Raw genomic sequence first — 26,828 nt, 5'->3', positions numbered from 1 at the left:
TATGAATATAATAATTCATAAGGTTATGAATAAATTATGATTCATATATCGACCCAACAGGGAATTAAACATATATTGTAAATCAATTACAACGAATTATAATCAATTACATATATGATTAGTTCTGGTTTAATAATTATTTAGAGAAACTGTTCGTTTGTCCAGCAAACTAAGTCCGTCACAGAATATTATAAACATTATTCTCTGGCCGTGAAAATAACTTGCATCAAAGCATAAAGCGATCGAAAAGCGTTAAAGTGACTTGGTTTTCAGCTGAAAGAACAAACAGAACAATTGAGCGTGAATAACTTTTTAATATATGCAAACTACGGATACAGAGGTTATACGTCTAAATATATATACAAGAATATACACACCTATGTACAAGAGTGGAAGTAGAGAAGGAAAGAGAGAAGGCAAGTAGCAAACTCACAACCAGTCCTAAGCCAGCACGGAAATCAGTTTCATCATCTAAGATTGAGAAACGGCAGTATACTTGCATTGGTTGTGTGTGTCGAATTTCAGGTTAGCGCTGGTGCAGTTCGTTGGCTTAAACTGAGGACTTGATAGTGAGTTTCGCTGGAAGATGGCGGTCCCGAGGCTGAGCGCGATGGCAGCGCGTGGTCACCGGAGATGTCAAGTCAAGTCAAGTCAAGTCAAATTTATTTATATAGCGCTTTTACAATTGGTAATTGTTTCAAAGCAGCTTTACATATTAGAAGCACAGAAAAAAAGGGAAGTGGTTAAAACTGTACAAACAAGCGTGGTAATATGTAACATATACAAGATGGTGCTACATTAAGCCAATGTCGGCTGACTTCCAGGGGTGGAAAAAAACCCCTAGGAGAAAAACCCAACGTGCTAGCACTGGGAAAAAAGTCCTAGGAGGGAAAAAACCCCTTGGAAGATATATATATATGTAAATGTATATGGAGATCAACATCTGAATTGTACATTTTTATTATAGAGATTAAAAATCGATTATATATAAAGATATGTAAGCGGATACGGGGATTAAAAATCTGAATTATAGATGCAGCCAGAATTGGATCTTTAGGCCCATTGTCTCCTGGGCTACGTTGTAGTCAGGTCCAGACGCAGGTTCTCCATCTGATCTGGATACGGCCTGGATCCAGCACCCGGCAAACCTCAGGATAAGCGGAGAGACAGATATTAGCGTAGATGCCATTCTTATTCTGATGTACAGGTATATCTAGTGTTATAGGAAATGTTCTCGGTTCCGGCCGACCTAATTATTGCAGCGTAACAATCCTTTAACGGATTTGAAAAATGTTAATGTATTGATAATGTGTTATGTGTATGCAAGAGCAAAGAGATGTGTTTTTAGTCTAGCTTTAAACTGACAGAGTGTGTCTGCTTCCCGAACAATGCTAGGAAGATTGTTCCAGAGTTTAGGTGCTAAATAGGAAAAGGATCTGCCGCCTTCAGTTGATTTTGATATTCTGGGTATTATCAACTGGCCTAAATTCTGAGATCGCAATAAACGTGAAGGACTATAATGCATTAAGAGCTCACTAAGGTACTGGGGAGCTAAACCATTTAGAGCTTTATAAGTAAGTAGCAAGATTTTAAAATCTATACGATGTTTAATAGGGAGCCAATGTAATGTTGACAGAACTGGGCTAATATGGTCATACTTTCTGGTTCCAGTAAGAACTCTAGCTGCCGCATTTTGGACCAACTGTAGTTTGTTTAAAAGCCGAGCAGAACAACCACCCAGTAGAGCGTTACAATAATCTAGTCTTGAGGTCATGAATGCATGAACCAACTGTTCCGCATTTGTCATTGAGAGCATATGTCGTAATTTAGATATATTTTTTAGATGGAAGAAGGCGGTTTTACAGATACTAGAAACATGACTTTCAAATGAAAGATTGGTATCAAAGAGCACACCCAGGTTCCTAACTGAGGACGAAGGTTTAATGGAGCACCCGTCAAGTGTTAGAGAGTATTCAAGGTTTTTTCGTGAGGAAGTTTTTGGTCCAAAGATTAGGAAATCAGTTTTTTCTGAATTTAATGATAAGAAATTTCTTGTCATCCAGTTTTTAATGTCAGCTATGCATTCTGTTAGTTTTGTGAATTTGTAGGTTTCGTCAGGGCGCGAGGAAATATAGAGCTGAGTATCGTCAGCGTAGCAGTGAAAACTAACACCATGCTTCCTAATTATCTCTCCTAAGGGCAGCATGTACAGAGTGAAAAGCAACGGTCCTAATACTGAGCCTTGTGGTACCCCATATTTAACCTGTGATCGATACGACATCTCTTCATTAACTACCACAGACTGATAACGGTCAGATAAGTATGATTTGAACCATGCCAAAGCAATTCCACTAATGCCAATATAGTTTTCAAGTCTTTTTAAAAGAATGTTATGATCGATAGTGTCAAAAGCAGCACTGAGATCTAATAACACTAATAGAGAAATACAGCCACGATCGGATGATAGGAGTAGATCGTTTGTGAGAGCAGTCTCAGTACTATGGTATGGTCTAAATCCTGACTGGAAATCCTCACAGATTCCATTTCTTTCTAAAAAGGAACACAGTTGTGTTGAAACTGCCTTTTCTAGTATCTTTGACAGAAAAGGTAGATTCGAGATTGGCCTGTAATTTACTAAATCTCTCGGATCTAGTTGAGGTTTTTTAATAAGAGGTTTGATAATAGCCTGCTTAAAGGTTTTTGGCACGTGTCCTAGTGTTAAAGATGAATTAATTATATCAAGAAGTGGACCTACGACCTCTGGAAGCATTTCTTTCAGTAGTTTAGTCGGCATTGGGTCTAACATACATGTCGTTGATTTTGATGATTTGATAAGTTTAGATAATTCTTCCTCTCCTATAGCGGCGAATGATTCTAGTTTTACCTCAGGGACACTACAGTGCACTGTCTGAAGAGAAACTGTAGACGGTTGCATGTTTATAATTTTCTCTCTAATATGATCAATCTTGCAAGTAAAGAAGTTCATAAAGTCATTACTGCTGTGCTCTATGGAAACGTCAGCAGTTGAATCTCTGTTTCTAGTTAATTTAGCCACTGTGTCAAATAAATACCTAGGATTATGTTTGTTTTCTATTAAGAGATTTGAAAAATAAGTAGATCTAGCATTTCTTATAGCCGTTCTGTACTCAATCATTTTTTCTTTCCACGAAAGGCGAAAAACTTCTAGTTTTGTTTTCTTCCAACTACGTTCAGCTTTTCTAACAGCTTGTTTTAGAGCCCGAGTGTGCTCATCATACCACGGCGTTGGATTAGTTTCCTTAATCTTCTTTAGACGTAAAGGAGCGACCGCATCTAATGTGCTGGAAAAGAGAGAGCCAATAGTTTCTGTTGCAGCATCGAGTTCTTCTAAGTTGTCAGGTATACTAAGGCGATGAAACTGCTCGGGGAGATTATTTATAAAGCAATCTTTAGTGGCAGACGTGATTGTTCTACAATATTTATGGCTGGGTGGTGGTTTTGTAGCCTTGGCTAATTGTATTATACACGAGACTAAATAATGATCTGATATATCATCGCTCTGCTGTAGAATTTCAACAGCATCAATATCTATTCCATGCAACAGTATTAGATCTAGGGTATGATTACGACAATGAGTGGGTCCTGACACGTGTTGTCTAACTCCAATAGAGTTTAAAATATCTGCAAATGCCAATCCAAATGCGTCTTTATTATTATCTACATGGATATTAAAATCACCAACAACAAGGACTTTATCCGCAGCCAGTACTAACTCTGATAGAAACTCAGCAAATTCTTTGATAAAGTCAGTATGGTGCCCTGGTGGCCTGTATACAGTAGCCAGCACAAATGTCAACTTACATAATGTTACATAAAGCACCATCACTTCAAAGGAATTATATTTGAAATTCTTTTGAATGATTCTGAATATATTACTATAAATTACAGCAACACCTCCCCCTTTGCCTTTCTGTCGAGGATTGTGTCGATAATCATAACCTTGAGGACTAGATTCATTTAAAGTAATGTAATCGTCTGGTTTTAGCCAGGTTTCTGTCAAACACAGCAAGTCTAGTTTATTGTCTGTGATAATTTCATTTACAATAAGTGCTTTTGAAGAAATAGATCTAATATTCAGTAACCCAAGCTTTATCATTTGTTTATCTGATTTATCTGTGATTTTCATTTTTTGAACATCAATTAAATTTTTACCCTTAAAAGGTTTCGGAAGTTTTTTGTATTTACTAGTTCGAGGTACAGACACAGTCTCTATGTGATAATATCTAGGTGAAAGTGTTTCTATGTGCTGTGAATTATCTGAGTTCTGTGACGTGAGGCGGCTAGCAGACGGTCGGTTTAGCCAGTTTGTCTGCGTCCTGATCTGGGCCCTGGTTTGTCATGTTTCAGCTCTAAGACTATTTGCCAAATTTCTAGAGAGAAGAGCAGCACCATCCCGGGAGGGATGAATACCATCTCTTTTCAACAGATCAGGTCTGCCCCAAAAGCTTTTCCAATTGTCTATGAAACCTATATTATTCTGCGCACACCACTTAGACAGCCAGCCATTGAGTGATGATAACCAGCTAACTATCTCATCACTCCGACGAACAGGAAGAGGGCCAGAACAAATTACTTTTGCTGACATTGAATTTGCGAGTTCACACACCTCTTTAATGTTAATTTTAGTGATCTCCGACTGGCGAAGTCGAACATCATTTGTGCCGACGTGGATAATGATTTTAGAATATTTACGTTTAGCATTAGCCAGCACTTTTAAATTTGCTTTGATGTCAGGTGCTCTGGCCCCCGGCAAACATGTGACTATGGTGGCTGGTGTCTCTATTTTCACGTTCTGTGTAATAGAATCGCCAATTACTAGGGCACTTTCAACAGGATTCTCAGTCGGTGCGTCACTGAGTGGGGAGAACCTGTTTGATGTTCTAATCGGAACGGAAGAGTGGTGTTTGTTCTTGCCATTATGCAGCCTCACAGTCACCCAGTTAGCCTGCTGCGCGGCTTCTACAACCGGAACCGAATGTGTAGTGTTTACTAGGCTAGTCGCATCCAAAGCAGTATCTAAGGCCCTTTCATTCTCACTATCCTCAATTAAAGTTTGGATGCGTGTCTCTAATTCTGAGATTCTCTCTGTCAGCCTGACAATATCCCTGCATTTATCACATGTGTAAGTCTCACTGCTGACAGAAAGAGCTAAACTGTACATGTTGCATTTACTACACATGATAATCGTCGGACATGACTGACCGTGTGTTTGATGAACGCCGTCCGAAAAACTGCAACGCACACGGGACTCGCTGGCTGGATGTCTCGGTCGCTTGCCGGTGCCTGGGGCGAGGGTGATGTGCGGGACGCTGTACCTCGCGGTGGATCGATGAATGCCGGGCAGCAACGTCTCCACAGCTTCCCGATCTGGCGAGGACAGATCAGAATAACATACATCGGATAAATCCGCCATTCAATCGACAAGGAAGGTTGGTTTAGAGGAAAAAAAGAAAGTAGACGGTAGCTAGCAGGCTATGGCTAACACTAGGTGATTACGCTGGTGGATTGCTAGTAATAAATCGTTCCGTTTAGTAATACTATGCAATAGGTTAAGTAATCTAGTGAAAAATAAGAAAGTTATATTATGTGAATAGGAATAAAGAGAAGGATTTAGGATAAACTCCACGAAGCTCCGAGCGTAGATCAGACAGCTGGCAGGCAGCAGCGTTGAGCAGCTGGGAGGGGTGGCACACCTGAGCAGACTGCCCTCTGGCGTCTGGTCAGAGTTACTGCATCCCCTTTCTTTAATTCGTGATATAAAAACGAGCGCTTTGTGGGGTTCTGACCCTTACGCTGTTTTAACTGCACGGTCACGATTACAACTATAGAACCTCAGCGGATTCTTTCATAAATATATGTGTACCGTTTTACTCACGGGTACACAACTCTGGGAATCAGTCCCTTTGGTGCAAACTTTAATGCACGCGAATATGTAACGCTTGCGGGATTCCTTCGCCGCGGGTTACAAATCAACATTGGATCAGAATGTTGATATAGCTCCAAATTTTACACATCAATCGATAAACCAGGTGAACTGCTCTCCGATTAGATTTGTAAGCGGGAATACGTGGTTTGGGTAGCTAGGCCAAACGGCGTAACCCAGGAGCTATACTATGAATTTTTGGACGACACAAATAATTCAGATTCAGTAGTGGCAATTTACTAATAAGGCCTTAAAAGAGATTTAGTGGGAATATTCGCCACTATACTCGTTTCAAAACGCGTTGAATACGATTCAATTCGTTAATTCAAGCGGAAATTAATATTCAAAACTGTAACTTACTGCAAAGATTGTCGTCCTTCACAGATACGAGCTTGAAATATCAATAGACTGCAGTGTATTTCACGGTCAACCAAGGCTAGGCCTGCAGTGTTTTTAGACACAAACAGCAGCTTGTTAACGGTGCGTAGAGAGGACTCGTGCGTCTTCTCACTGAATAAAGCGCGCATGTACATTAAGTCATACACAAATTATTCTACATTGCTCTTTTAACAAAAACCAAGTTTAAAACGTTGCTCGCGAATCCTCCACCAAATTTATGTAACGAAATGTAGCGGTTATTAATCAATTTATGGATGGAATATGAATATAATAATTCATAAGGTTATGAATAAATTATGATTCGCAAATTCAATGTCAGCAAAAGTAATTTGTTCTGGCCCTCTTCCTGTTCGTCGGAGTGATGAGATAGTTAGCAGGTTATCATCACTCAATGGCTGGCTGTCTAAGTGGTGTGCGCAGAATAATATAGGTTTCATAGACAATTGGAAAAGCTTTTGGGGCAGACCTGATCTGTTGAAAAGAGATGGTATTCATCCCTCCCGGGATGGTGCTGCTCTTCTCTCTAGAAATTTGGCAAATAGTCTTAGAGCTGAAACATGACAAACCAGGGCCCAGATCAGGACGCAGACAAACTGGCTAAACCGACCGTCTGCTAGCCGCCTCACGTCACAGAACTCAGATAATTCACAGCACATAGAAACACTTTCACCTAGATATTATCACATAGAGACTGTGTCTGTACCTCGAACTAGTAAATACAAAAAACTTCCAAAACCTTTTAAGGGTAAAAATTTAATTGATGTTCAAAAAATGAAAATCACAGATAAATCAGATAAACAAATGATAAAGCTTGGGTTACTGAATATTAGATCTATTTCTTCAAAAGCACTTATTGTAAATGAAATTATCACAGACAATAAACTAGACTTGCTGTGTTTGACAGAAACCTGGCTAAAACCAGACGATTACATTACTTTAAATGAATCTAGTCCTCAAGGTTATGATTATCGACACAATCCTCGACAGAAAGGCAAAGGGGGAGGTGTTGCTGTAATTTATAGTAATATATTCAGAATCATTCAAAAGAATTTCAAATATAATTCCTTTGAAGTGATGGTGCTTTATGTAACATTATGTAAGTTGACATTTGTGCTGGCTACTGTATACAGGCCACCAGGGCACCATACTGACTTTATCAAAGAATTTGCTGAGTTTCTATCAGAGTTAGTACTGGCTGCGGATAAAGTCCTTGTTGTTGGTGATTTTAATATCCATGTAGATAATAATAAAGACGCATTTGGATTGGCATTTGCAGATATTTTAAACTCTATTGGAGTTAAACAACACATGTCAGGACCCACTCATTGTCGTAATCATACCCTAGATCTAATACTGTCGCATGGAATAGATATTGATGCTGTTGAAATTCTACAGCAGAGCGATGATATATCAGATCATTATTTAGTCTCGTGTATAATACAATTAGCCAAGGCTACAAAACCACCACCCAGCCATAAATATTGTAGAACAATCACGTCTGCCACTAAAGATTGCTTTATAAATAATCTCCCCGAGCAGTTTCATCGCCTTAGTATACCTGACAACTTAGAAGAACTCGATGCTGCAACAGAAACTATTGGCTCTCTCTTTTCCAGCACATTAGATGCGGTCGCTCCTTTACGTCTAAAGAAGATTAAGGAAACTAATCCAACGCCGTGGTATGATGAGCACACTCGGGCTCTAAAACAAGCTGTTAGAAAAGCTGAACGTAGTTGGAAGAAAACAAAACTAGAAGTTTTTCGCCTTTCGTGGAAAGAAAAAATGATTGAGTACAGAACAGCCATAAGAAATGCTAGATCTACTTATTTTTCAAATCTCTTAATAGAAAACAAACATAATCCTAGGTATTTATTTGACACAGTGGCTAAATTAACTAGAAACAGAGATTCAACTGCTGACGTTTCCATAGAGCACAGCAGTAATGACTTTATGAACTTCTTTACTTGCAAGATTGATAATATTAGAGAGAAAATTATAAACATGCAACCGTCTACAGTTTCTCTTCAGACAGTGCACTGTAGTGTCCCTGAGGTAAAACTAGAATCATTCGCCGCTATAGGAGAGGAAGAATTATCTAAACTTATCAAATCATCAAAATCAACGACATGTATGTTAGACCCAATGCCGACTAAACTACTGAAAGAAATGCTTCCAGAGGTCGTAGGTCCACTTCTTGATATAATTAATTCATCTTTAACACTAGGACACGTGCCAAAAACCTTTAAGCAGGCTATTATCAAACCTCTTATTAAAAAACCTAAACTAGATCCGAGAGATTTAGTAAATTACAGGCCAATCTCGAATCTACCTTTTCTGTCAAAGATACTAGAAAAGGCAGTTTCAACACAACTGTGTTCCTTTTTAGAAAGAAATGGAATCTGTGAGGATTTCCAGTCAGGATTTAGACCATACCATAGTACTGAGACTGCTCTCGTTAGAGTTACAAACGATCTACTCCTATCATCCGATCGTGGCTGTATTTCTCTATTAGTGTTATTAGATCTCAGTGCTGCTTTTGACACTATCGATCATAACATTCTTTTAAAAAGACTTGAAAACTATATTGGCATTAGTGGAATTGCTTTGGCATGGTTCAAATCATACTTATCTGACCGTTATCAGTCTGTGGTAGTTAATGAAGAGATGTCGTATCGATCACAGGTTAAATATGGGGTACCACAAGGCTCAGTATTAGGACCGTTGCTTTTCACTCTGTACATGCTGCCCTTAGGAGAGATAATTAGGAAGCATGGTGTTAGTTTTCACTGCTACGCTGACGATACTCAGCTCTATATTTCCTCGCGCCCTGACGAAACCTACAAATTCACAAAACTAACAGAATGCATAGCTGACATTAAAAACTGGATGACAAGAAATTTCTTATTATTAAATTCAGAAAAAACTGATTTCCTAATCTTTGGACCAAAAACTTCCTCACGAAAAAACCTTGAATACTCTCTAACACTTGACGGGTGCTCCATTAAACCTTCGTCCTCAGTTAGGAACCTGGGTGTGCTCTTTGATACCAATCTTTCATTTGAAAGTCATGTTTCTAGTATCTGAAAAAACCGCCTTCTTCCATCTAAAAAATATATCTAAATTACGACATATGCTCTCAATGACAAATGCGGAACAGTTGGTTCATGCATTCATGACCTCAAGACTAGATTATTGTAACGCTCTACTGGGTGGTTGTTCTGCTCGGCTTTTAAACAAACTACAGTTGGTTCAAAATGCGGCAGCTAGAGTTCTTACTAGAACCAGAAAGTATGACCATATTAGCCCAGTTCTGTCAACATTACATTGGCTCCCTATTAAACATCGTATAGATTTTAAAATCTTGCTACTTACTTATAAAGCTCTAAATGGTTTAGCTCCCCAGTACCTAAGTGAGCTCTTAATGCATTATAGTCCTTCACGTTTATTGCGATCTCAGAATTTAGGCCAGTTGATAATACCCAGAATATCAAAATCAACTGAAGGCGGCAGATCATTTTCCTATTTAGCACCTAAACTCTGGAACAATCTTCCTAGCATTGTTCGGGAAGCAGACACACTCTGTCAGTTTAAATCTAGACTAAAAACACATCTCTTTGCTCTTGCATACACATAACACATTATCAATACATTAACATTTTTCAAATCCGTTAAAGGATTGTTACGCTGCAATAATTAGGTCGGCCGGAACCGAGAACATTTCCTATAACACTAGATATACCTGTACATCAGAACAAGAATGGCATCTACGCTAATATCTGTCTCTCTGCTTATCCTGAGGTTTGCCGGGTGCTGGATCCAGGCCGTATCCAGGTCAGATGGAGAACCTGCGTCTGGACCTGACTACAACGTAGCCCAGGATCCCCGTATCCGCTTACATATATTTATATATAATCGATTTTTAAACTCTATAATAAAAATGTACAATTCAGATTTTGATCTCCATATACATTTACATATATATATCTTCCAAGGGGTTTTTTCCCTCCTAGGACTTTTTTCCCAGTGCTAGCACGCTGGGTTTTTCTCCTAGGGGTTTTTTTCCACCCCTGGAAGTCAGCCGACATTGGCTTAATGTAGCACCATCTTGTATATGTTACATATTACCACGCTTGTTTGTACAGTTTTAACCACTTCCCTTTTTTTTCTGTGCTTCTAATATGTAAAGCTGCTTTGAAACAATTACCAATTGTAAAAGCGCTATATAAATAATTTTGACTTGACTTGACTTGACATGATTCATATATCGACCCAACGGGGAATTAAACTTATATTGTGAATCAATTACAACGAATTATAATCAATTACATATATGATTAGTTCTGGTTTAATAATTATTTAGAGAAACTGTTCGTTTGTCCAGCAAACTAAGTCCCTCACAGAATATTATAAACATTATTCTCTGGCCGTGAAAATAACTTGCATCAAAGCATAAAGCGATCGAAAAGCGTTAAAGTGACTTGGTTTTCAGCTGAAAGAACAAACAGAACAATCGAGCATGAATAACGTTTTAATATATGCAAACTACGAATACAGAGGTTATACATCTAAATATATATACAAGAAAATACACACCTATGTACAAGAATAGAAGTAGAGAAGGAAAGAAAGAAGGCAAGTAGCAAACTCACAACCAGTCCGAAGCCAGCACGGAAATCAGTTTCATCATCTAAGATTGAGAAACGGCAGTATACTTGCATTGGTTGCGTGTGTCGAATTTCAGGTTAGCGCTGGTGCAGTTCGTTGGCTTCCTCCGTTCAGCGAGAAGGTTTGAACTGAGGACGAGAGTGAGTTTCGCTGGAAGATGGCGATCCCGAAGCGGAGCGCGATGGCAGTGCGTGGTCACCGGAGAGGTCCGGGAAAAACGTGCACGAGATGCTCGTGAGACAATCGGGAGAGAACACACAAGAAATTGTGCGTCTTTGCTTTTATGACAGATAAGCCGACACACCTCCTTGAGGTGGGGTAGCCAATAACATGGGTGCAAAGTTGGCGGGAAAGCTTTCCCATTGTTTGGCCTCACGACTTAATCCAATGATTTATGACTACCAGATCAGATCTCCAAAAGGAGTGTGTTCTTCACAGTATCATTAAACACATAGAAAAATGCATTTGTCCGTTTGGTGACATGTCTCAATGAATAGCTCGAGTCCGGAGCTTTTGAAACGAGATCAAACTCGATAGGTCAGAAAGGCATAGGAGTGAAGTTATGGTTTACAGACAAAATTAGATCATTAAAATGCACACTAGCACAAATACACTCATTTAAACACTAGGAAACATGCATAGGCCCTAAAATATATGAAATATATATTTCAGCATAGTGGTGGTATATATATATATATATATGGAATGTGGATCTGGCCCGTTGTCCACATGAGGGGCCCCTTTGATGTCCTAAGAGCAAGGAAATTGGGCCTGCTGTGTTACCTCGGAGGGCCACAAAGGTGTCAAGTGGGCTCATCTTTAGTAGACAGTTCGGAGCCGATTTAGTGATTAAGAAACAAAGTTCATCAGGTTAAAAGCGTTCTGAAAACTCCAAAGTTTATTGATTATCCTGATACGTGTGCATACGCTACAACTGTGACAATGGACACTTTTTAGGATAAACTAAATGCTGGATTTTCAAAAGTGAAGTGTTTTGCAGCCAGTGTTGGGTATGTTACTTCAAAAAAGTAATTAATTACTAATTACATCGTCAATGTTGTATTTTAAATACTTTTCTAATTACTTTTTTGAAAAGTAATTTAATTACTCAATAAGTAATTAAACATTACTAATTAGGCTACTTCTTAAAATCCTTATAAACCTTGACAAGATAGACAATAGAAAGGACATTCTTTTAATAATTTAAATACGAGTCAAACATGGACTAGTTTAGCCTTTTATAGCTTTTTAAAACGTTTTAGCTTTATTAAAACATACTATAATACTTAAATTTTTTTTAGTAACAAATAGGGATGTCACAATACCAAAAATCTAGTAGTCTGTATCGATACCACCAAGTGCACAATACTCGATACCAAAGTCGATACCATGGTAAAAGTATATAAAGATACAAATAAAACAATGCTAGGCCTATATATTTTTTTCAGGTAGGCCTACGGTAGGTGTAATAATAGTAAGTAAAAATACCACAGAAATTGAATAATCAAATATAAAATAACTCTGCATAGTCATAACTGTATAAATGAAAGATAGATTAATCCTTATTAAAGCTTTTCTCTTTTGTTGACATCTTCAGACAGCAACTACGCAGCCAACTGCACTACAGCTAACGATTTTAAAGAGGCAGCATTCACTTTTACCTTTAGACGACAAATTCAGATTTTAAATTCAATAGCCTATTGATTAAAACAGAACTGTTGAACTAATTTACAGTATGTAAAGCAAGTACATTGTAAGTAACTGTAATAAAAAAAATGAACAGTAATCCCTTAAATTACTTATCCACTGAAAAAGTAATTACAGTAACAAATTACTTAGTAACACGTTATACCCAACACTGTTTGCAGCACCATTGTTGCAGTTCTTGAATGATTCATTTATTAGATGCATGCCAGTCTGTTATTGTAGGCACATCGACTTTACATTTTCAACCCCCAAACATGATGTGGAACAAAACAAACTGCGTTGTTGCTTTAAATGTCAGTCAGACATTCTCTTGGGTGGTCCTTGGCCAATGAATGCTGCGATGGAGTCCATACCTTCTGCAGTCAGTTTGAAAGTCTGGCTATGCAAGACTATAGGGTAACGTATTACAAGTAACAAGTTACGTAATCAGATTACTTTTTTTCCAAGTAACAAGTAACACATTACTTTTAAAATTATTTCTTGACTGACAGCTCTCTTGTCCTCTTGTTGAGAAAAATCAGGAGTAAGTGCAGAGGTGTTGTGTGCTTTGTAAACATGACAGTTACTGTAAGCAAGCATTTACTCATCTAGCTAGCACAAACAGTGTTCCTCAAAATGAATAAAAACAGTGAAATGCAAACTCAGAATAGGATGTATTAAATATATTAAATGATACAAATATACTTTATGCATTCAGCAATGTCTTTGCTGCTGACATTCAATGATCCAATTCAGCCATAGTAATGAGCTAAAATGACTTTAGATAAACATTTTTTTTATTTTTTTTATTGCTGAAGTAAGATATTGAACTTTCTTCTCCTGTATCATATTCTTCTGCAATCCAAACTGGCAGCATAGCGGAAAGGTTGTTTGAGCTGTGCCCTCTACTGTAAAGAAGTGAGTTTATTAGGTGTGTTCGACCTGAAGCAGCGCTGCTCATACAGATCAGTGTGACATCAAAGCACTGTGAGAGCAATTCGAAAGCATACAGAGCCATCTGTTCTCGGGGTGCTTTGATGTCATAAACCGATCGTTCTGCTTCAAATTGAACACACCTTTTCATTTCACTTTTGATGTGAAAGGGCCTTTACATTTGCCAAAAATAGAACTTTTGTTTTAAAGGATTAGTTCGCTTCAGAATTAACATTTCACCCCCATGTCATCCAAGATGTTCATGTCTGTCTTTCTTCAGACGAAAAGAAATTAAGGTTTTTGAGGTGCTAGTGCAAGACGAGCATTTGTGGTTAAAAAGTATATACATTTTTATTTATTTATTTTTTTTTTAGAAAATGACTGATCTAGTGAAGTGATAAGACCCTTATTCCTTGTCTGGGATCACGTAGAGCGCTTTGAAGCTGCACAGAAAAAGCAATTTGGACCTTCCACTCCGTGGACCCCAATGAAGTCCACTATATGGAGAAAAATCCTGGAATGTTTTCCTCAAAAACCTTAATTTCTTTTGAACTGAAGAAAAAGACATTTACATTTTGGATGACACGGGGGTGAGTAAATTATCAGGAAATTTTCATTCAGAAGTGAACTAATCCTTTAAACAAGAAATCAAACAAGAAAAAGTAATGCAAACATAATGCAATGCAGTACTTTTCATGAACACAATTAATTTTTTATAATTAATACAATAACTAATTGTAACTAATTACTTTTAAAAGTAACTTTTCCCTATAAACTATATATATATATATATATATATATATATATATATATATATATATATATATATATATATATATATATATATATATACACACATATATATATATACACACACATATATATATATACACACACATATATATACACACATATATATACACACATATATACACACACATATATACACACATATATATACACACACATATATACACACACATATATACACACACATATATATATATATTAAATTGTTTATTTTATGTAAACATTTTATGTTTAATTTCTTTTGAATTTGATTAACAATTTGGATGTTTAATGTTTATTGCTAAAAAAATCTCTCATATTAGGGTTTCGATTTATTTAGACAGGTTCACAAAACAGTTCATACTATATTTTGTTTGACGATCATTTTCTTTTACTAATCATTTACTTGGGGGAGGAAAGCAAAACTGCACACAGGTGTCATTGCAGAAATAATTTATTTCACTTCCATTTTAATCTTTTTTTTTTCTTTTATGTGGAAAGTACAACCAAAAAAAAACAAAAAAACAACAACAACAAAAAAAAAAAAAAACACCTTTGAGAGCAAGAACTGAGATGACAGTAATATAGTGAGGGAACAGTCCTCTCCCCTTTAACCATGACAACCAGGGACACAAACACTTGATCAGCTTCTCTGCCACTGCATCAAAAATCCCCAGCAGAGGCCAAAACTCCCATTTGACAGAATTGGAGTACATTACTATGCTCTCGGATGTATGTGTGTACATGCACGTGTGTGTGAACTCAAGCATTGTCTCAGTGTTACTGGCTTTATCTTAATAGGGTTTCATTGTTTCCAGAGTGCCTTCAAGACCAACCATCCACACCAGGGGGGCACAAACCACCTCCTGCCCTTTAGTCAGTTGTGGCTAAAAGGCTGGGAGCTGTTAGGTGTGTGCTACCTTCCACACTCACACTCATCCTGCCTGCCTTCCACCAGAAGGTACGGTGGACTGCTGAGGAAAAAGATGCTGAAAATTATCAGAAACCAGTCAGTTAGTTCATTTACATCTCTCTCTAGTTCTGTTTGGAAGGGCTGTTGACACTTAAGCCACTTTCACTCCACTTTAACTAAAGAGACAAAATCCATTTGGGATTCTTCTGGGTCGTCTCTTGGATCATGTAACGTTCCTCCAAATTTATATGCTCACAACATGTACAAACAGGCACACTCGTACATACAAACACACACATTAAACGGCTTTCAAATAATTACTTGACCTTGGACAAACGTCCTAATTTCATGTTTGGCATTAATTATCTGTCTCTCCCCCCCAAACTCTAACTCCTCTAATTCTGCATTATCCTGTCATTTCCTCAGACAAAATAAAACACCAAACAGGAACCATCTACTTCATCTCATGAACAACGCAAATATTAAGGAAAAAAGAAAATACAAGTTTTTTTTTTTAAATTCAAGGCACAATGTCTGTCCGTTTTGCCCTATTAAAAAAAAAAAAAAAAAAAAAAAATTATATATATAGTACCACAGACTCAACTGTCAATCACTTGTGAGAGGCTCCGCCTTCAACCCATCACCTCTCCACTAGCTCCACCCTAGTTTAGCTAACACTGTTTCAGAGATGCATCTATTTGGGATCGTTTTCACAATCCCACACCAGTGAGTATAAACAAACAAAAACAAATAATGACAGCAATGAAAAAATAAACCTAATATAAAAACCAAATAGTCACGTCCTGTTTTCTGTGTTATGTCAGAAATTTGAGTCATATCCATGAGCTCATTTTTGGCAAGCTTGTCTTAAATATGCACTAAGTACTGATAGATAGGATAAACATACACAGTTATGTGTGGTTTAAAGTAGATGCGTTCGTCATTTTTTTTTGTATCATTTTCTTCTCATAGACTTGTATGAATTCAAGGGTTTTAGTCAATTTTCATTCGTCAGTTTAAAGGTTTACGTGAATGCAAGCAGGGACAGAGTTTGCCATGGTGTCTTGCTTTAGACATGGGTCTTGAGGGGGCGAGATGACTTTTTATGAGACGCCATTCACCAGGGCTACAGCCTCCACGGACGATGCCACACCGTTGCTAGGGGAGCGCTTGGAGAGAGTGCGCTCTTCCTTACTCGTGCTAGTCCCATTTTCCTGATGAAGAGAGAATGAAATGCAGTTTAAGACTTTGTTCTGTGCCTAATCCTCATGAAATTGTCCTTTTACCTAAAGGAAAGCCTTTAAACATTTTATGATGGTGGTACAATATTGAATCGATACCATGGCAAAAAATGAAAATTACAGTAAATATAATTGAATATGACAAAGCTTAAAATGTATTGTTTCATAAATTAATAAAAAAATAAAATAAAAAAAACACTACCAATCATGTCACATAATAACTAACCTTTTTTAATGTAATTTTATATCACAATATAGTCATTTCATTTTATCTAACAATATATTTAAAATTATTTGATCTTTTATCTGCATAGTCTTCACTCTATAAATTAACTATACAATTATTTTGTTTTATTAACATTTATCACACAGATAGCAGCAGGTTTATTACGGTGCCATCTCTTTAAGACCTGATGCATGGATCCAATAGGCCTACATGGAACACACACAATTTCTTTCTTAACTGTTTACGTTCACTTAAGACACACCCGACTGTGTTTGCATGGATACTCGCCAGGATGTGACCATATTTGACCATTCTGCGCAATAATCTGTGAAAGAGAACTGAATTAGCGATTGCATGCTGTCTGAAAGGCAGCTTACTGCAGGCACACTTCACAACTCTCTACAAAGAGAGAGAGAGAGAGAGAGAGAGAGAGAGAGAGAGAGAGAGAGAGAAAGAGAGATAAAGAGAGAGAGAGACTTATTACATACCACGCAGAATCAATGTGCTACATGTAAATGGTACTTTGTTGTATTTTCTTGTCAAAATAATGGAATTCATTGGGAATTATTCAGCTTTTAAGAACAAGCAGAAGAAATACTTGAATCTCATTGGCTGGCGCTCATCTATTACCGTCTGTTGTGATTTCAGCAAATCAGTTCGAGCAAACGCTGACAACGTGATTAATATTTATGAACCCAGCAGCTCATGAATCCTTAATGCGTTGTATGTTATTAGAAGTAGAATTAGTAGTGGTAGTAGTAGTAGTAGTATCTTTTAATAATTACTATTGTCCATTACTATTATCCATTTTTTTTCCAGAAACACTGAAATGAGCAACAATATCTTAAGCACCACCACCAGTCTTAAAGGGGACCTATTATGCAAAATTCACTTTTGCATGGTGTTTGGACATAAATGTGTGTTGACAGTGTGTGTACACAACCTTGCCTGGAAAATCCAGGCTGACCACTGTACCAGCGGATGAGTCTGGTCGGCCATTGAATCAATTCGATTTCTAGGACGGAGCAAATCCGAGCAAACAGGAAGCGCAGTAAATCAGAGAAGGGCGGATATGATGTCAGCAAAGCGACAAGAGAGTCAACAGCGAAAAGTAAATTAATGTGTTTTTGGTCATTTAAAGGTCCCATTCTTCGTGATCCCATGTTTCAAACTTTAGTTAGTGTATAATGTTGTTGTTAGAGTATAAATAAAATCTGTAAAATTTTAAAGCTCAAAGTTCAATGCCAAGCGAGATATTTTATTTAACAGAAGTCGCCTACATCGAACGGCCAGTTTGGACTACATCCCTCTACTTCCTTTAATGACGTCACTAAAACAGTTTTTTGACTAACCTCCGTCTACAGGAATACACAAAAAAAGGGGCGTGGTCTTGTTGCACTCCCACGGAGAAGAGCAAGAGTTGCGTTTGTAGAGTGTGTTTGTCGTCATGTCGAAACGGTGTTATTTTCATCCCGCAGTCCAATCACCTTTGTTTGGCCTTCCCAGGGACGCTGTACTTAGTTTAACTCGGTTCCCGAAAATTATAATTGTGGTATCATTACTGCAATAGTTAATGTTGGACTGCAGTGCACATAATGGCCACAAGAGGGGACTATGTTTATGTATATGGCTGTTTTCCGTATGAGGTACTCTTCTGAGTGAGTGCTAAAGTTGTACATTTTCTGTCGCTGCTTGTGGAGATTAAAGAGTTCCGTCTCTCGGGAATTATTGTCTTTTGTGTTCATTCGGCACAACACCACAATAATCCACATGTAAAACTATGTGCAGCACACGTTATGGTAAGAGGCGTGACCTTTCCGGGCAAGGAGCGCTAAGCTGTTGTCGAATCACAACACAGGAACCGCTGGCACAATCAGAACTCGTTACGTATTTCTGAAGGAGGGACTTCATAGAACAAGGAAGTCATCAGCCCGTTTTTATGACAGTGGAAACAGCGGTATACAGATAAGTAAATTATGTGAAAAATACTGTTTTTTTACACGCGAAACATGAACATGTTATATTGCACACTATAAACACAATCAAAGCTCCAAAAAAAACACGAAAAACGGGACCTTTAAAACTGAATTCACGGCTGAACAGAACAAACTCTCGGGTCTCCCGTGCGCAATCTTTGTTGGTATTGAAGGGACTTTTGCCGCACTAGAGTGACGCTGTTTGCGTCACCGAAATAAACGAATCTGATTGCACGGTATGGTTTGGAGTTCACTCGAATCGCGACAGAGGGCGGACTGACCAGACTGTTATATCTTGTAGAAGAAATATCAGTCTGGCCTTGCCAGGCAATACACAACCACCCTATAGTGATACAAATCCACCCACTCCTTTTTTTTAATCCCCATAAATCTTAAGCAGTGTCTCAGAACAAGCCGTTTCCAGATCCCTGGCATTGTGAGGTCACCAAAGTCACAGGTCCCACCCACGAGTGTTGACAGACACTGCCGTTTGAACAGAACCGCCCTGAGCGAGTTCACAACAAGTCTGCCATTACTGCACTGATGAGAATGTTTCCCAAGCATTTTAGGTATTCTGTAGCTGGATGGATTAATCCACATAGCTCTCTTCATTTACTACCTAAATCTGAGCTGCTGAAAACTTGGTTTTCCAGGAAAATGCTCCCTCAGTTCTGCCGAAATTCGTTTTTTGTCTGCGCAAATCATTTCACACCGGACTGCTTAGTGAAGAAATATCAATACAAAGGGACAATACAAAACAGAGACTGCTAAAACGTGCTACTCAAGGATATACAAGTAAAACTGTTTGTGATCCAGCTTACAGTCTCCAGAGTGTTACTGGATATGGCAGTAATGAAGCTGACAACACTTTATTACAGTTCATCTGAGTTTATTTACGGGTATAAAGTTTAATAAGCACCACCCGAAAGGCATAAGGTCTTTATACATTTGTTTACTGTTAGTTGTAATGAGTGTTTCTGTGTTTTTCGCTATGTTGGTGATGATAATATAAGGGAGAGAGAGTTTATTATAGTGTGTCCTGACTGACTCCCGACACCGGAGAATCAGCTCTTGAAGCTACGCCCTCTTAGGCCGAGCACAGCAGCTCATTTGCATTTAAAGGGCCCACACTGAAACGGCATGTTTTTGCTCAACCACTAAAAGGGGCAATTTTAACATGCAATAAAAAAAATTATCTGTGAGGTAATTTGAGCTAAAACTTCACATACACACTCTGGGGACATCAGAGACTTATTTTACGTCTTGTAAAATGGAGCATAATAGGTCCCCTTTAAGATCAGTTAAAATGACAAATATGCATTCATACATGGTTACCAAATTTTAGTTCTAATTACTAAAGTTATATCATTAAATAGTGCTTGATTATCATAATATCTTAATATAATTCTTGACTGATGTTCTATGTTCAGATATTAAATCCTACAGGAATCATACAGTCATGTGAAAAAGTTAGGACACCCTATTGAATCTCATGCTTTTCCATATCAGCAAATTAAAAGAAAAAACAAAACAAACAAACAAACAAACAAACAAACAAACAAACAATCAAACAAACAAGGTCCTTGGTAGGTCTTAAAATTTGGAAAATAAAACCTCCGATGAACAACACAACATATCAGAACGTGTCACTTATTTAACAAAAATAAAGCCAAGATGGAAAAGCCATGGGTGTCAAACACTTTTAGCAGCAATAACTTGAAGTAATCACTTTCTGTATGACTTCATCAGTCTCTTACATCATTCTGGAGGAATTTTGGTCCATTCTTTATAATGTTGCCCCAGTTTATTAAGGCTTGTGGGCATTTGTCTATGCACAGCTCTTGCAACAGTTTTTCAGTTAGGATGAGGTCTGGACTTCCACCTGGCCATTGCAACACCTTTATTCTTTTCTTTCTAAGCCACTTTGTCGTAAATTTGTGGGAGATCTTCAGATCATTGTCCAGTTGCATGACCCAATTTTGGCCAAGCTTTAGCTGTCGAACAGAAGGCCTCACATTTGACTCTAGAATACTTTGGTAATACAGAGGAGTTCATGGTTGACTCAATGACTGCGAGATGCCCAGGGCCTGTGACTACAAAACAAGCCCAAAATCATCACCCCTCCACCAGCATGCTCGACTTTTGGTATGAGGTGTTTCTTCTGATATGCTGTTTTTAGTTTACCAAACTTGGTGCTGTGTGTTATGGCAAAACATCTCTACTTGTCTGTCCAAGGACTTTGTCCAAGGACTTTGTCCAAAGACTTTGTCCAAGGACTTTGTCCAAGAAATTTTGTGGTTTGTTCAGATGAAACTTTGAAAACCTAAGCCGTGCTGCCGTTTTTTTTTTTTTTTTTTTTTAAAGAGGCGGCTTTCTCCTAGCAGCCTTGACAAAAATGCCATACTTTATCTTGCCATATCTTTTTCCAATTGTACTGTCATGAACTTTATGATTTAACATTAACTGAGGCCTGTAGAGTCTGAGGTGTAGTTCTTGAGTTGTCTGCAATTTCTCTGAGCATTACACGGTCTGATCTTGGGGTGAATATGCTGGGACGTCCACTCCTGGAAAGACTTGTGTCTGTTTTGCATGTCTTTCACTTGTGAATAAATCTTCCTTACTGTAGAACAGTGGTCACCAACCAGTCGATCGCAATCGCTGTATTTTTGTATTTATTTTATTTTTGGGAGCTACTGGGACAGACAGATAAAGGTAAATAGCCCACATCATTTCTGAGTCTTTAAACGCCTGTTAACAAGAGGCCAGAGACGCTTTAGACGGACACAAAGAGGAGACAATTCTGTAGCAGGCAGATCAGCTCACTGTTCATGATGCTCGAAATATAGGAAGAAAATATAAATATTGAATTTGGGTGAGGGCTTATATGAATGCATCTTTAAAAGGAGATCAGTCTTCAGAAAGATTTCGATGGCAATGGCATTTTATTTTCCTCTTACCTTAGAATATAGTAGCTAATTATTAGCACATTTTTCAGTATTGTTTACAGCGGTAACCAAAGAAACACTATTACTGCTGCTCCATAAGCGCCACCTGCTGTTGAATTTATGTTTTTGTTTCATGCTTTTTTGTGTATGTAGCATAATTGTAAGTTACAATTTCACAAAGATAAAGTCAGACTGTTCTGTTTCTGCTTTAAATCCAGAAATTAAATTAATTAAAAATTGTTTGGATTGTGATCAAAAAGCAGTGGTTCCGAATTTGAAATGGCTATGTATTTTTGTTTATTATAATAATACTAATAATGAATATCTACAACCAGTATCAGAATCCAATTTGCTTGTAAAAATAAATAAATCAGAATCTACATTGGCCACGAAAAAAAATACTAAACACAATCTGGGCTGTCTTTTTCTATCAAGTAGATCTGGTCTTTCAAAAAGGTCGAGGTCAGGGATCTTGGGCTTAAAAAGGTTGGTGACCACTGCTGTAGAATGATGGACTTTAGATTGTTTAGAAATGGCTGTATAGATTGATGACAGCAACAATTGCTTCTCTAAGATCATTGCTGATGTCTTTGTTCCTTGGCATTGTGTTAACACACCTGAATGCTCCAGATCAGCAAACAGCCAAAACTGCAAGTTTTATAGAGGTGCTTAAATTTGATGATGATTGATTAATCAAAGGCATTTGATTAGCAGTGCCTGACTGCTATTTGCTCTTAAAGGGATAGTTCACCCAAAAATGAAAATTTGATGTTTATCTGCTTACCCCCAGGGCATCCAAGATGTAGATGACTTTTTTTCTTCAGTCGAACGCAAATTATGATTTTTAACTGCAACCGCTGCCGTCTGTCAGTCAAATAATAGCAGTGATTGGGAACTTGAACAATAAGAGTCGAAAAAACTTCCATAGACAAATCCAAATGAAACCCTGCGGCTCGTGACGGCACATTAATGTCCTAAGACACGAAACGATCGGTTTGTGCGAGAAACCGAACAGTATTTATATAATTTTTTACCTCTAATACACCACTATGTCCAACTCCGTTCAGCTTCCGGCTAGTGAGGTCAGATCGCGCTCTGACAACGGAATTGATGTCTCGCGCTCATTGAAGTATATGGGCGAGACATCACTTCCGTCTTCAGAACGCGTTATATGACCTCACTAACAGGAAGCTGAACGAAGATGGACATAGTGGTGTATTAGAGGTAAAAATTATATAAATACTGTTCGGTTTCTCGCACAAACCGATCGTTTCGTGTCTTAGGACATTGATGTGTCGTCACGAGCCGCAGGTTTTAATTTTGATTTGTCTAAGCAAGTTTTATTTACTGTTATATTTGAAGTTCCCATCTACTGCTATTATTTGACTGACAGACGGCAACGGTTGCAGTTAAAAATCATAATTTGCGTTCGACTGAAGAAAAAAAAGTCACCTACATCTTGGATGCACTGGGGGTAAGCAGATAAACATCAAATTTTCATTTTTGGGTGAACTATCCCTTTAATTTCTAAATAATAAAGGTGTCCTTAGTTTGTCACTTATGGCTTTTCCATTTTGGCCTAATTTTTGTGAAAGGCCCACTGAAGTGTCTTGGAACGCGCAGAATTATTCAATGTGTTGACATTATTTAAACTGAAAAAGGAAGACAAGGCGGGACATATCGAACAGCTCCGCCCCTTTTTAAAAATAGCCAATAGCATTTTGTTTAAACCACAGTTCGGCCAGAGCTGTTAAAATCTGTAAAACCTCCGCTTCCTTCTAATCTCGAACCATTTCCTCGTCCGTTTATAGCGTAGGAGGGACGGGACTTCAGATTCTAGAGAGCATATGATTGGACAGAAGATCTGGCGAGAAGCTGAAGTGTGATGTGAGGTCATGAAAATCCGTGATCCATTTTAATGAGAGTATTGTGGAACAATGTAATTGGCCTATTACAGATTGTGTAGTGATGCTTCAAAGTGTCATTGCGGAGAGAGCACTAGAGACTTATATGGCACTTTTACGGTGGAGGATCAAAAGATTATCATAAGGTTAAGTCTACCATTCTGAAGGTGCATGAATTAGTTCCAGAGGCATATCGTCAGCATTTTAGGAACTGGAGAAAAGGAGAACGTCAAACCCATGTAGAAGTGGGAAGAGAGCTGAAACCACATTTTGATTGGTGGTGTGCTGCTTCGAATGCAAGTACTTTTGTGGAGTTGCAAGATTTGATTCTGTTGGAGCAGTTTAGAAACATTGTTACTGACAACACTGCTATATATACCAATGAAAATAAGCCCAATACCATTGCTGAAACCACTGTACTGGCGGATGAATTTATTGTAACCCATAAGAGTGGATTTGCTGATGTTCGTGCAGGTAGTGGTGTTAGCCACCGAGAACATTTGTCTCTGCAACGTTCACAAAAATTGTATGTGGTGCCTCCTACACAGAGGCCGGTTAACTTTGTGCACGGGAAAACTGATGTTGAATGTTTGCCATTATTGCTTTAACATAGGACACTGGAAAAATTAATGTCCGGTGTTGCCAGGCAAACTGAGGTCACAAAGCAAAATGGTAAATACTGTTGTTCCTACATTATTAGTGGAGACATTGTCCACTTCTGTAAAATCTGATATATTCCCTGACTCTGTTGTTGAATCAAAGACTCTTAAAACCGATTCTAATTCAAATTACGCTCCGTTTATTACTGATGGTTTTGTGTATTTACCTGATGGTATTGACAAAGTCTGTCAATCATCTGTCTGATGGGCATAGATCCGAGTTATTACATGTAGTGGCCGAATTTCCCCAGTTTGATCTGAGATGTGCCATCGCGCACGCATTTAATACACCATGATGTGGACGTTGGTAATGCGCAGCCAACACGTCAACATTTTTATCAGGTTCCTTTTGATAAACGAAAAGCATTTGAATCCGATCAGGAGCAAAAACTCCTGATCGGCTTATTAGATTATGCTGATGTTGGACTCAATTTTTTCCACAATCAGAGCATTTCAAAGCGTTTCTCAAAGTTACGAGCCAAAATGTGACAAAAGCTGCATCGGTTTATTATTTACATATGGGTCTTGCGGGGCTTAGTCAAAGCCCAAAACAATTATACTCAATTTATACTCAATTTAAGCCCAAAACAATTATACTTGTTGTATTCCACTCTGTGAAACCTTTCAAATGATATATCTCACATGATTATCTGAGCTGTATGATGCCTTTCACACATTGGAGTACATAGTACAAAAAAAAAAAAAAAAAAATTTATTTTTTTTTTTTCAGCAATATCATTGCTACATATAGCACACCACGAGAGTTACTCACTGTGGTCAAGAGACTGGGATTAGAACCAGTATTGGTACTCCTGCCGCTAAATTGAGTGTAATGGGCACAACAGGTTTTAGTCAGTTTGAAACTGTCACTCTTGGAAATTCATGATATTCTTCGTCATTTGAAGCGTTCATTCTGTCCCAGTGACACTGCCCCTGCACATATATTAAAGGATGGCCTTGATTTTTAAACAATTAACTACTTATTTAACTAAGCATAGTATTTTAGATAATAGATGATAAAGGGACAATGCTGCTTTAATACTTTTAGATCTCTCTGCAGCGTTTGATACCATTGATCTTTTGATTCTCTTGAACCGGTTAAAGCAGTTTGTTGGAATACAAGGAATGGTTCACTCATGGTTTGCTTCTTGGAGCAAAGAACTTTTATAGTGAAGGTTGGTAATTTCTCGTCACATCCAGAACATCTTACTAGTGAGGTTCCCTCAGGGGTCCATTTTTGGCCTTATTTTGTTTTTAATATATATGCTCCCATTGGGATTAATAAAAAAAAATAAAAAATGGTATCTCGTATCACGTATATGCGGATGACACTCAGATGTGACACTCGTGTGCTACACTCCATAGCTGTTTGGGTGAAGTTAACTCCCTGAGGTCTGAAAACACGCCGATCTGTAGAAGACATGCCGTTAGTTCCTAGTTCCTTTTCTTCTTTATATAAATTTGTGGCCTAAAGGAGTACAGAGAGCGCCCTCCGGCTGCAAGTATGAATTAAAAACACCATTCCTGAAATGTCCTCTTTAGAATAATTTGTGGACTAAATGTGCACAGAGAGCGCCCTCCGGCTGCAAGTATGAATTGAAAACACAGTATCCAGCACTCATATTGATGACAATAAATATTACTTCTCAGTATAGAAAATTGACAAATATATAAGAATCCATCAATATTTCTCCAAATGTGCATGCTTTTAAGCTAAAAGCCTATATGAAATACCATAGAGGTAACAATTGTTCAGACACTTTGCATCACAGAAATACATTATATTTTAAAGAATATAATAGAATACCATTATTTTAAATTGTAATAATATTTCACAGTACTGCTGTTTATGATGAGCTGAGACATTATTACAGAGGTTTTTTTTTTTTTTTACAGCCTACCTGACTGAAAGGCCTCATTAATATGCAAGTCATTTCTGGTCATCATTATGTGATTCTTTTGTCTTCTCAGATGTAAATGGCCCATTATTCATGATCATTCACAACTCCATGCATATACTGTGTTTCTTGACAAAAAGTGTCTTACAAAAACTAAATCAATATATTATTTTATATGAAGGAGTAGGCAGCATAATTTTTACATAATTTTGAAGCAAAAACTCTAGTCTACAACCTCCAATACCCAAAAGTCTTGTGAACAGATTTAATATACTTTTTTTTGGCCTTATTTCAGAGACTTAAGTTTTTTGTTTTTTCAATAACCACGCATAAACATTATTCCTTCAAAAATACAAACAGGTACATACATGTTCCTCACATATTATTTCCTCACATAGAGACTGTGTCTGTACCCCGTTTTAGTAAAAACAAAACTTCCAAAACCATTTCATGGTAAAAATTTAATTGATGTTCAACAAATAAAAAATAATGATAATAATGATAAACAAATGATAAAACTTGGGTTGTTAAATATTAGATCCCTTTCTTCAAAATCACTTATTGTAAATTACATTATCACAGACAATAATCTAGATGTGCTGTGTTTGACAGAAACTTGGCTAAAACCGGAC

At 37.7% G+C, this 26,828-nt stretch overlaps 1 protein-coding gene across 5 annotated transcripts in view; it reads right to left on the bottom strand.

The window, feature by feature from the left end:
• Nucleotides 1–3,928: 3,928 nt before the first annotated feature.
• fxr2 (FMR1 autosomal homolog 2) overlaps nt 3,929–26,828 on the bottom strand; it is a 156,363-nt gene continuing 133,463 nt past the window's right edge. The window contains exons 16-17 of one of the 5 annotated variants that reach the window (XM_067399868.1): nt 5,355–5,406; nt 3,929–5,322 (exon numbers count right to left, since the gene is read on the bottom strand). In XM_067399868.1, the coding sequence (XP_067255969.1) occupies nt 4,376–5,322; nt 5,355–5,406 (999 nt within the window). In that variant the 3' untranslated portion in view covers nt 3,929–4,375. Of the gene's footprint in view, nt 5,323–5,354; nt 5,407–14,703; nt 16,562–17,052; nt 17,140–26,828 lie in introns of those variants that run through there. The other 4 variants (XM_067399867.1, XM_067399869.1, XM_067399871.1 and 1 more) reach the window with 4 other exon arrangements.

This window comes from Chanodichthys erythropterus, chromosome 11 (genome assembly GCF_024489055.1).
Source record: "Chanodichthys erythropterus isolate Z2021 chromosome 11, ASM2448905v1, whole genome shotgun sequence".
Taxonomy (NCBI): domain Eukaryota; kingdom Metazoa; phylum Chordata; class Actinopteri; order Cypriniformes; family Xenocyprididae; genus Chanodichthys; species Chanodichthys erythropterus.
Note: the sequence above shows the minus strand (reverse complement) of the source record. Positions and strands in the feature narration are given on the sequence as shown.